The 12,773-nt window shown below is 38.4% G+C and overlaps 1 protein-coding gene across 7 annotated transcripts in view; it reads left to right on the forward strand.

Annotated features, from left to right (window-relative positions):
• Positions 1-12,773, forward strand: part of esr2b (estrogen receptor 2b) — a 98,069-nt gene that overhangs the window by 81,772 nt on the left and 3,524 nt on the right. For 3 of the 7 annotated variants that reach the window (XM_079370264.1, XM_079370262.1, XM_079370263.1), the window contains exons 2-7: positions 3,041-3,563; positions 4,354-4,574; positions 4,674-4,790; positions 5,468-5,827; positions 7,358-7,496; positions 10,521-10,654. In XM_079370264.1, coding sequence (XP_079226390.1) covers positions 3,133-3,563; positions 4,354-4,574; positions 4,674-4,790; positions 5,468-5,827; positions 7,358-7,496; positions 10,521-10,654 — 1,402 coding nt within the window. In that variant the 5' untranslated portion in view covers positions 3,041-3,132. The remainder of the gene's footprint in view (positions 1-3,040; positions 3,564-4,353; positions 4,575-4,673; positions 4,791-5,467; positions 5,828-7,357; positions 7,497-10,520; positions 10,655-12,773) is intronic. The other 4 variants (XM_079370265.1, XM_079370266.1, XM_079370267.1 and 1 more) reach the window with 3 other exon arrangements.

Below are 12,773 nucleotides of genomic sequence, written 5' to 3' on the forward strand. Positions count from 1 at the left end.
TCACAGCTGGCTTTGGCTGTCTTTAGAGCTGAAAGATATGAATAACATTGAAATTAGTGTAACCCTCTGCACAATACAGTGAAAAACCTTTTATCTGCTGCGTCGACACATTAGCTGACCTGGACTTAACGCAGGAGTATTACTAAGGGGTAAGCAGGAAAAACTCTGCCAGTTGTGTTCACACATGTAGCTCATTCTGACATTTTTGGTAAATTTTCTGGACTTTAGCCCATGTGTGCAATCGTTGATTCCAAAATTCCTTGTAATATTTTTTTTCGTATTTTGGTAGATTGTTTTCAGAGCTGGGCACACATTTAGGTTTCTAATTATGGACTTAAATTTTTTTTTGGATTAATTCTTAATGTGGATGTGAATTTGAAAAGAGTAATGAAGACCTTTAACTTCCAGTAAACTTGGTTTCCATAAATATACAGACCTTGCTCTCACTTTTTAAGAAGGATTGCAGACAACCTGAGCAAGAGCAAACCGCCTCAATTACTCAAGAGAGCTTTTTAAATTGCAAGCCAAAAAGCCCTTCTTTGCATCCAGGGTTTTTGTTGTGAAATGCGGCTCAACCAACATGTTTGTAGTTTGTGTTTGTCTTTAGTTAATTTTGACTGTATTTTTGAATCACTTCAGCATAACTGCAAATGTCCTCTGCCGTTGGTAAATGGACTGATACGCTCAATAAAAAATCCAGTTAGTACTTCCAGAGCGTCGCTCGAATGAAGATGGTGGTGGGAGCTCCAAACGTTTTTTATATAGGTCGTATTTCAATGCAGACAGGTGTGTAATTTTGAGTTTCCAAGTTATCATGCCCTTTCAAGAAGTCAAATCAATTGAATCGGCAAAAAAAACTGATTTTGTTTGTTTTGTTTTTGTTTAATCATACGCTTTAACGCTAACTTCAGTTAAATATTGACTCAATGAAACGACCGACTGCAATCAGAGTTAACGTCTTTGTCACAGGATTTCGGGTTGACTTACTCAAAAATTTGATTGACTGTGTCTCTGGTTGTTTTGATTGGGTGTGCTCCCGAGTTGTCTCTCTCTCTCAACTTGACTTTGAACTTGGGCTTAGAGATACGAAGAAGAAGAAAGATTTGTAGTTCAAACAAACTGCCCCAGAGCCTGCCAGTTGAACTGGGTTCAAAAATCTTTCTGGGAAGTTCCCCTTTTTGAATTTTCAAATACGTTCTTTGTAATGATATCAAGCTGGTGTAATAACTCAAAGTTTATCTTCAGTCAATTGTGAATGTATTTTTGAAACACTGCATAACTGAAAATGTTCTCTGAAATTATTTTGCTTTAATAACTTTTTTTTTAAAAAGATTTATTTGTCAAATTCAGCTAATGTGGAGAAAGCATGTTGACCTGCTAATGTTTTTTAGCCAAGATATTATGACTTCAAATCAGGCCCGAGCGTGCTATGGCCGCATGTGTACCCTATGTTCGGGTTGAACAGATAAGAATGCATTGTTGTGCTTAAGGCCACTCTGACCTGTCATGTGGGACACATATTGACAGTTAAAGCCACTGACCATGGGACTATGTGGCAAAGTGTCTCCTGTCCATTCTGGATTCACTTTGCAGCAAATAAAAATTGTAGAAAAACCAACAAAGTGTTTGGTTCCAAACTGCTATCACAACATCAGAGATCAGAGAGTTTTTTTTTTTTTTTTTTACATCTACGTTGATTGACTTTCAGGATCTACTAAAAAGCATGTTTTAAAAGCAGTTGTCTTACCTCTATTTACGTAACATGGTTTTTACTTTTTCATTTTGGAGCCAGTGTATTATATTTAACCCATGTATATTTTTTAGTGTTTTGCTGGTTTTGATTTTTGATCTCTGCATTACATGCCTCCAGTCTCTTGCTTGGAAAGGTTACACCCTCATGGCTTTACTCTTAATCACTATCCACATTCCAAGTGTAGTTGGCTATCTTAACTTTAGTAAGGGATAAAGCAATTTAATGTTTCAGATATCTTTTAAAAGCTAGCTTTCCAACATAGTTTATGGCAGCTCCTCTGCATCTTACAAAATAAGTTTAGCTTTATAGTAAGTGTAGTCGAAATGTTTTATAATTAATTTAAAATTGAGGTTCTTCTAAGATTTAACATCGATTCATAACTTCCAAAAATATTTTTTTGTGCAATTTTTTTGTTTTGTTTTTGTGGGTAAGTAGTCACTTCCTGCTCATTAGAATGGCAAATAGAGCCACAAGAAATTAAGCCAGTCCCACAGATGACAGGAGTGGATCCTGAAATATATAGTAATTCATACATAGACTTTGAATCTGTGGATCAATGAATTGTTTTGACTCAAAAATCAATTCTGAATTGAATAGTTACTCCAAGAATGAACATCAAATCGAATTAGGACACAGCCAAGAAGTCCCAGCCCGAGTGAACTCGTAAAACTTGAACTATTGATCTGATACTTAACAGATGATGTGGCCACTCCAGGATGTTATGGACCAAGATGTTGCAGCTGTAAACCCCTGCAAAGAAAAGGAGGTCTCAACTAAAAGTTAACCCTAACTACTTACTTCACCAGAACTACTTTACTACACAAATCTTGCATCTCTTCCCAGAGGCACATTTGTTCTGTTAAAAGCACATTGGCATCTCATCTTTCCATCAAATAATAGTTAAAAGCTTCACCTTAATAAAAGTATCAATAGTGGTTTTGGCAAAGACTCATACATTAAAAATGAATGATATGACATATACAAGTAAATAATGACAGTTCAAACATGGAGCTTGAATTTAGCTTCCAGTGCACTTGGCTTAAGAGCAGGTAAAACTGTTGATCTTTTAGGAACCTTTCGAAAATAGTTCCTGCAGTGAAGTGTGCTTTTAAAGTTCTATTCACTAATTGACAGGCGGCAAAAACTTTGACTTTTCATCTAGATTCAATTTTTAATTCATCTGTTCAATATTTACTTTTAAACCAAATGAACCATTAGGTTGATCAGATTTTTCGGCTAATTTTTATTCTTTGATTATTTAAACAAATCAGTATTTCTTCTTCACAGGACTTTTTCTGCATCAGAATATGCATTAAAGGAACCGACTGCATCATCGTATTCTTCATCTCTGTCACCTCACACAGTAGATTCCCTCTGACATGGCCACCTCCCCAGGGCTAGACACTGACCAGTTACCTCTGCTTCAGCTCCAGGACGTGGACTCTAGCAAAGCCTCAGAGAGGGCTAGCTCCCCAGGTCTCCTGCCTGCAGTGTACAGCTCTCCTAAGGGCATGGATAGCCACACGGTCTACATCCCTTCTCCATACACGGACAATAGCCACGAGTACAACCACGGACATGGACCTCTGACCTTCTACAGCCCATCTGTGCTGACCTATGCCAGGCCGCCCGTCACCGACAGTCCATCATCTCTTTGCAACCCCCTTAGTCCATCAGCCTTCTGGCCACCTCACAGCCACAACAACATGCCCTCACTGACTCTGCGCTGCCCACAGCCTATCGTCTACAATGAACCTGGCTTACAGGTCCCCTGGCTGGACCCCAAATCGCACAACTTCAACAACAGCAGGTAGGTTTACAGACAATGATGAAAGGATGTAAATATTTGATATTCGGTGAGTACCATTAATGCAAAAAAAAACAAAAACACACAGGTACTCAAAGATAGAGTTTTAAGGTAAATGCTCAGAAATTGGAAGCCTACTCTTGAATCTTTGTCCCCTTACTGTTTTGCCATCTTTGGCAAAGGAATCATGGAAGAATATTTGTACTGAAGAACTTGATGTGTGAACATGAATGTGTTATCTACTTTTAAGTAAGAAGCATTGTTTGACAGCCTCTTCAGTGAAAAATCTGAATGACTTTAGACCGGGATTTATTCCATTCAGAGCTCACTGACAACATGTCGAGTAATCTCCTACAGCACTGTGAGAACTTCAAAGTTAAAGCTTGGCTGTTGAACCTAGTTATTGTATGTAGTTAAAGAGATACAGCTAAAATCTTCGTTGAATATTAGGAAAGACTTTGCATGGTGGTACTTAAGTCCTTCTGGAATAAAAAATGGATCAGTTTTTAATTCACTCATCCATGGGATTAGATAGATTTGCCCTTAACACAGTATATCTACAGCTGTTCTTCATCCTTTGTGAAAGCATATTCTATAAATGTAATATGTGTGGCATCAGTTGGTTTTCATAATGACACTTGCCATGAACGCTGGAGGATATATACCCATTATGTCTCGATGATTACATTTTCAGATGCTATTTTCCAGTTGACAGAAATGGAGCTCCTTTCAGAGTAATAACAGTCAAATGACGGGCGAAAATTCCAAATGTCAAGTTGTCCCTCTTTCACAGAGGCTTTGGTTCTTCCTGCAGCTCCATCATCGGCTGTAACAAGCCGCTGGGGAAAAGATCAGAGGAAAGAGTGGATGGTGTGAACTCCTCCTTGTGTTCACCTGCAGTAGGGAAAGCCGACATGCACTTCTGTGCCGTGTGTCATGACTACGCCTCGGGGTACCACTACGGCGTGTGGTCCTGTGAGGGCTGCAAGGCTTTTTTCAAAAGGAGTATCCAAGGTATCAACTCTGTCTTCCTGTCCATATTTACTCAACCGTTTCTTTTTTTTTTTTAAATATCGAAATAATTATGCCGTATGTCTGGCCTTTCCTTTTTAGGGCACAATGACTACATCTGCCCTGCAACAAATCAGTGCACTATCGACAAGAACCGGCGTAAAAGCTGCCAGGCCTGTCGCCTACGCAAATGCTATGAAGTGGGCATGATGAAATGTGGTAAGTGATTTGGCAGCACCAGAGTTCAAGCAGTTACAGAGAAAAACTGAAACGTTCTATCTGTGACCCCATTATGACGTAAACTTTGAGACTTCTGAAAACACTCAGGATCTGACTCACCATAGTGCCAATTAAAAACAATTGATCGGGATATTTCAGCTTCCATTTCTTCAAGACAGGCAAATTTAAGCTCTTTCTCTGCAGCACGATCTCTAGTAGGCTCGTATTTATGCTAGGCCAAGCTTACCGTAATTTTGGTATTAAAGGACAGATAATGCATGTGAGGTATGAATCTCCTCGTCAAACTCTTAGAAAAAAAGGGAATTGCTTTATTTCTCAAAATGTCAAACTGTTCTTGTAATAGTTAAGAGTAAACCAATTTTATTTATTGTAGATTTCTGTAGATGATTCCAGGTAGAGGCACTCTGCCCTTCAAATCATACAGCAATTTTGTCCGTAGAGATTTTCAAGAAAATATGTAACATCCATTTGTTAGAATAGGAAACTGTTTTTGGGATGACTGTTAGGTAAAGGCATACCTACTTGACTTACACCTATTTTAATGTAATTTGATCGTACTACTAGACAGCATTTCATCATGTTATCTCACATAATAGTGCAAAGGGACGTCATAGGTCATTTGACAGTTTGTTTCTTTCTCTGACTTTTTATAAAAGGTGTAAGGCGTGAACGCTGCAGTTATCGAGGAACCAGACACCGCCGTGGTGGCCTCCAGACTCGGGATACCACAGGCAAAAGTTTAGTCAGGGTGGGGCTTGGTTCTCGGGCACAGCGACATCTCCACCTCGAGGGTCCCCTAGCTCCAGTCGGCCCCATCCCTCAGGTGAACCATATACACAATGCCGCCATGAGCCCAGAAGAATTCATCTCTCGTATCATGGAGGCAGAGCCTCCGGAGATCTACCTCATGGAGGACTTAAAGAAGCCCTTCACTGAGGCCAGCATGATGATGTCCCTCACAAACCTGGCTGACAAAGAATTGGTCCTAATGATCAGCTGGGCTAAAAAGATCCCTGGTAAGATCAAAACTGTCAAATTGAATACATTAACGTAGGAGGCTGTGATGACTGTGATGTGAAATTTATTCTTCTCAAGCAGATGATCTTAAAGACACTGTATATTTCTTAACAAACATTTTAATAATTGATTTTTATTGATATTGAAATACATAAAACAAATAATAAAAAATAATGTAAAATATATTTAACATATGTGTTATGTTCCCCGGATTTCTAGGGGACGCAGAGAGTAACGATAAATACTAAAACCTGGATCATAAAAAAATAGACTAAAATGTTATACAAAAAAAGTGTAAGGATTTATTTACAATAATAAATCACTAACAAAAACAAGCTCCTTTTAAATGCACCAACTGAAAAATAACTTAGATCAATCCAAGTCAAGAAACAAACGACTAAACCTTCAACCATAGAGCAATGTCAGCTCTTTTACAAAAAATGAACAGCTTGCACTGTGGCAGCCTGAAGATCTAGTAAACGAAATTAATCATTCTTCCTCGCAAGCACCCGCCACACTGCACTCCTCCTCCTGCTGCATGCAGCGCCTGACAGACACAGGTGAGTCCAATTTGCCTCTCATAGAGAGAGCTGGGCGGAGCGCCAACCTGTAACAGAGAGTGAGGGGAGAAACAACACGCCACAACCCATAACAATATGCTTTAAAACAGAAAGTTGATTTTACATCCAGTTTCCTAATACACTCAACAAAAAAGCATAGAAGTGACACCACGATTCCCTTACATTTTAATGATCAGGATTTGAAGAATTGAATTTGTTAGACTTTGATACAAACAAGTGTTTTAGTTTTTTTTTCCATTTGACAATACAGATGGCCTCTATACTCCATTTAGAAAAAAACTGTTGTTGGGGCAGCTTAATGTGCATATCATATAGGATAATACTCAATCCACCATGAAATAAGCAGCTGGAAAATATATGGGATATGGGATAATTCAACCCTCTCCTCTCCTCTCTCAGCCAGCGTGCTGCTCAGCAGGTCACTCCACAGGAGAGGTGTAAATGTGAGAGGATCACAAAGGTTTTTTTGGAATAAAGACGATTTTATCTGGCGGAAGTGAAAATTAGTGTGCATTCAATGCTTTGTAAAAGATCTAAGATGGCAGAGACGGGTGTGCAAAGCGCTATCCAGTTAAAGGCCTCGTTGCTTTTCGATTGATGTCTTTGTTAACTTCTTTAGTACTGCTTTTAGAGTGTAGGGCCTTTGTGTGTCTGTCTATGAATAATAAAAGTTAATTGGTCCCTTTTTAAAACCCTTCTATACTGGCTTTAGTTTCCTCGACAATACTATCTGTTGCAAGCAGTCAGATGACCTCTTTTTAAGGGTACTTTGAAGAGTTTGTATCCTAAGTTATTTAAAGCTGATGTAGCCTTTAATACCCTGCCTACATATGAAACAGATACTTAAATAACCTCTGAATCCAGGTGAAAATGGAGTGTGTTATACGTTGCTTCTTGTTCCCAAGCTGACCTATTGTACCATGTGTAATATGTACTGTATGTCAACAGGTTTTGTTGAGCTGAGTCTAGCTGATCAGATCCACCTCCTGAAGTGCTGCTGGTTGGAGATTCTGATGCTGGGCCTGATGTGGAGGTCTGTGGATCATCCTGGAAAACTAATCTTCTCTCCAGACTTCAAACTCAACAGGTGAGCAGGCTTAGGCGTCTTTTATACCTTGTGTCATCGGCTGTGCAATTCAGGGTTTAAGCAGCTTTTTCATCACAGGAGAAAGTTTTTGTTCGACAGGCTTTTGGCAAAATCTTTTTGTCTTCAACTCCCACATGCTAAGGCTTGTAAGCTTTTGCAAGCTGGAAATGTTTTGCATAGTAATATTTCTCCTTCAACCTAGGCGTGACATGACTGTGTTGGAAGTGAGAAATAAACTGCTTTGATACTAGTCTGTTATATATATAAAGGCCTGTTTTTCTCAGAACTCAAGGTGAAGAGAAGCTGCAGCCTCTATTTTGAAACGTTATTGTTCTTGATGAACTCCTCTGTTTGAAAGAGAGTCTCGTGTGCAGCTGCCACGTTTGCCTTACCAGTGTTGTTGGTTACAACGTTATCTTCCCACATTGTTACACTCTGCTGACGATTTGACATCACACAATAAACGGGGGAGTTCAATCAGACCTTGGAGCAGTAAAGATATCACCAACATTTGCTGCTGATTTATCTCTGATTCTCCTGAGCTGCTGGTTGCTTTCCTTGCCAAAAATCTTTTATCACTCGCTGTTCCCTTCCACACTGACCTTCAACTTTGGCCAGACAGCAGTCGGCTCTTTCTAGCATCTCATTTCACCCTTAGTATTCATGGCTAATGCACTGTCATTAAGCTAGCACTTGCACCGGCACTTGTGTTACGTGATGAACCATTGTACTTTACTTTTAAAAAAAAAAGGTTCAGGTTCCTTTTTAGTGTTTAATTTTAAGATGTTTGATGGCAGAAAGTCTAGTCTATGTTGTTTCCAGTTATTTTTATGACCCAAGCTTGCTTTAAAAGTCATATCACAGTCATATCAAACTTACTCAAACACAAACTTCATATTTTGAATTAACATTTTTATCTAAATGCATTGTACCATTGCATTTCAAATGGGAATGATCCAATCCAACTTTCTAAGTTCTGATATGGATGTGATACCTCAGCCTTGGGTATCTGCTGATACAAATACTAATACAAATACCAGTGTTAAATTAAAAACCTATGTATTCCTCAATATGTGGATCAGACTGGTAAACATTAATGATTAAGGTAGAATCAGAATCAAGTTTTCCCACCTTTGTAAATCGAAATAAATGAATAAATACACATAAACTGACTTTATTGTTATTACAATCTCTGTTCCACTTGCAATAGCATCACTCACTCTGCTGACACAGTGAACTCTCGTTGACCGAGTAGTAGGCTACTGTATACGTACAACATGCAGAGCAGCTAAGGTTTTCATGTTGTTTTCGTGTTGCAAGCATAGTCGAGATGTCACAAGATGTCGTAAACCAATAAAGCATTTCATTGATGGAAGTTCAAATTAAATCGCTGATTTGTCATTTGTGGATGTTTTTAGTTTGTAGCCTGTAGCACTATGTTGTAACATCGTAGCTCAAGCTATGATAAAGGTTTTGGGTTTCACATGTGTTAACTCTACTGAAAGGATCTCTAAAACTTTCCTGTAGAGAACAGCCATAGCACTCATTATAATTTGAATTTAACAATTAGCTCCAGTAAGTCTTTAGCATAGTTGCTAAAGAGCCTACCTCCAGACAGCGTTATGTGTCCAAACTGATTTGCTATCCACTTTAATAGTCTTTAAATATGTTCTCTAAAGACTAAGCATAGTCTTCAACATAGTTACCAGGTGCACTGTGATGCCAATGACTTATACTCTTGTAATCAAGGAAGATGCTGGCAGAAATCAGTCCTAAGAGCTTTTTGAGACCCTGTTTTTTAGTATGTTGTATTTAACATGCTAATATTTAGCCCACTGTCAGTCAGCGAGCGAATAGCTTTGTTACTAAACACCCCGTCCTTCACAAAGATTAATGTAGTGCCTCTGGAAACCTATTTGCTATCTTGTGAGCAAGGAACATGCCAGTCAGTTATACCAGCTTTTCAAGGCTGTTTTTTTTTATATGGCCTGAAACACGCTAAAAATGAGCTAACTGTAAATCAGCACGCTTGCAGCTTAGTTGCTTTTTTAGGGGTGCCTTTTGGTTCCTTTTTAAGGGGTTTATTTGGTGCCTATAGTGTGTATTGAGTCTATTGCAATGCACACAATGCAACAGTGTTGCTCATTGATGTGTTTTAAGGATCTTTTTTTTTACAGCAATAGAGCGCTGAGGGACAAAAAAAAAACATTAGTCTTTGGAAACACAACCATTTTAAGTAGAATCCATTCATTGGTGTTTTTTTTTCTTTTTATGGGATCCATCCAGATGGAAAATAAGACACAATATGATCAAATAATCGAAGAAAGTCTACAAAAAATTATAGAATCAATGAAACAAAAATTCAGGAAGGGCTGGAGTCTCTCCTATAATACTGTAGGGGTTCAGTTTAGCATTTGACTGTTCTTCCTCTACTACCACGGAAACTATCACTGTGGGCTTAGGTTAACCTTGATGTGTTTTCATAACATAGTGTTATTTTTCTCTGCTGAGCGGTTCCTGTGAGCAGTAGCTCGTTCTCCTTGGAAAGGACAGGAAGACATCCTGGATGCAAATCCATCAATTCAGTCGAGTAATCGAGTAATTCACTCAAGTGATTTTGTCTCTTTATTCCACTTTTTTTTGTGTGCTTTGCCTCCGACCTCTCTACTTGTTTGTACTTTGTTACATTTGCCCTTTTACTTTTTATCTTTTCAATGTTTTCTCTGCCTTTTGTCTTGCCCTTTTCTTTATTATTTCCTTTACTGTGCTTTTCATTTTCTCGTCATTTTTTCTCTTAATTATTTTTTCTCTTGAATTCAAATGAACAATGACGGTATGGATTTTAATATGACAACCATACTGGAGTCAAAGCTCATATTCTTTTTGCCTTTCGAATAGTTCTTGTTTGAACCTTTTGCTCCATCTTCTCTGTTCTTTTGTTTCTCTTCTTTATTTTTCTCGCTCTCACAGTTGTTTCCCATTTTCTCTGTTTCAAAACCCCTGTTTTTATTTGTGTCTCTGTAGGGAGGAGGGACAGTGTGTGGAGGGCATCATGGACATCTTTGACATGCTGCTTGCTGCCACATCTCGTTTTCGTGAGCTGAAGCTTCAGCGGGAGGAGTATGTCTGTCTAAAGGCCATGATCCTCCTCAACTCCAGTGAGTTTCTTTGACGCAAGTTTTAACTTGATTCCTTCAGAGATCGATGATCTTTGTATCAGCAAAAAATCTATACTGACCTGTTTAGGTCCTATTAGGTCATCAGTGTTTGTTTTTTACTCTTACGTGACAGAGATAAGTTTGTGTCTTTGCTCTTTTGTACCTGAAACCTTAATCTGGATGTAAGTGGGTCAATGACCAATATTGGGAAAAAGAAATGTCATCAGAGCAAATACCAGCCTAATTATTAGTGTCATGAATATACTGTTCTGTAGGTTAATGTGTCTTTTCACTTAACGCAAAGACATTTAATTGAAATAATTGCCTAAATCACTGTATCCAAATATGTTTACAGTTTTCTACCCTTTTGTGTTACTGTAGTTCCAGGGTATCTGGAAGACATTACTCATATTTCCTTTAAATTTGGTGCAAAGTTCTTCCATAACTTGCAAAGAATATACTCGGAAGACTAAATAGTCAATGTTAAATATTAAGACGGACAGAACAACCGCAACATGGGAGTGAATCCCAACCTCCACTGAGTCACTACAGTGTATGTGTCAAACCCCACCTCGTCATAGACGGCCCAGCTTCAAATCCGATGTGTGGCTGTCATTCCCTCATCTCTCGCTCCTTTTTTCCCTGGTTTCTGGCTCCAAAATACATACAAAAAGACCCCACATTACTTCGGTCTTAAATTTATATTAATCTAATCACCATCTATTCTTGCCGTTATGATGCTTCCATTATGATAAACACTTAAATTAAGCTTCCTTTGGGTTTTCTTTTGCTATTTATCTCATAAAGTTTGATGAAAATCTATAGCCTTGAATCTTACTCTTTCTTTTCCTCTGGATCTGTGAGAGCACACATGACAAAGGTCCAGAGTTACCAAAATGTTGTGTTGTTTTCTAATAATGGTCTAATAATTCTAAGCAAAAGTAATATGCAGGATTTTTCCTTTTTAATCTGATCTTGAGATAAAGAAAAAAAGGTTTGTTTTCTTGGACATAAAGTCATGAGTTATTTGTTAATAGTTGGTCATTGGTTTCTATACTGTCTTCCAGAAATTGATGGTATTTTTCCTGGGGGCGAACAGCCAGTTAGCAAATTTGAAATAAGCTGTTAAAGTCATTTAGTGTAAATATTTACATAAGTCAGAAAAAAATTACATATTATTGTACATTTAGTGTTTTGTTTTTTTATTATTATTATTCTCTATTTTACTAATACTTTTCTATTTTATAGATTGGTAATTGCTTCTTATATGTTATTCTATTTAAGTTCTTGCTCTTTTGGATTTATTTCCCATGTTAACTGTTTTTGCACCAATACACCAAGACACATTCTTTGTATGTGTAGATGTACTTGGCAATAAAAAATGATTGTGTTTCTGATTTAAGGACAGGGTTCTTTCAATTGGACATCTAAATGCTGTATAAAATTCTACACAAGGAAAATGAGCAATTAGGCAGCCTCAGCGCCTAGTACAGTATTTAAAGTTCTGTCTGAGTCATGCCTCAAGAACCTCACGTTGAAATCCATTTTACAACTATATCAATGACCTTTTAAAGTGCTGTACTCTGGGGTTAAACTGTCTTCCATGTGATTTCATTAAAAGTGATGCTCTCACAAGGTTGGATCGGCTGAACTTCCAGCTTGTTTGACTAAGATTTTGGATGAAATGACCTGTAAAGATGGACTTTATTACCACGCCGCCTTTGTTTTTAGCTTTTCATGTGTTCCCAGCGGTCACTGTGTCCTCTCCCAGCCCCCCCCCCCCCTTACATTGCACAGGTTTCGTCAAGGTGATCGACCTCTCTGCGTGTCCTAACAACTTTTAACAAAGTTCCTCCCTTACACCCCACACACACACACACACACACACACGCACACACACACACGCGCGCGCACACACACACACACACACACACACACACACAGAATATTTGCCAGACTCTGTTCTGTTGACTCGAGTCAGCTGCAGCTGGAGTGAAGAAAAGAACAAATTGTGGAAAAAAACCCCCAATGAAATCGAGTCAGAGATGTCAAAGAGAAGGTGAAGGAAATTTCAGGATTACAGAATTAGACGGGGTGGGGTGGGGGGGGGCTTCAGATG

This window comes from Symphodus melops (genome assembly GCF_947650265.1).
Source record: "Symphodus melops genome assembly, chromosome: 19".
NCBI classification, from domain to species: domain Eukaryota; kingdom Metazoa; phylum Chordata; class Actinopteri; order Labriformes; family Labridae; genus Symphodus; species Symphodus melops.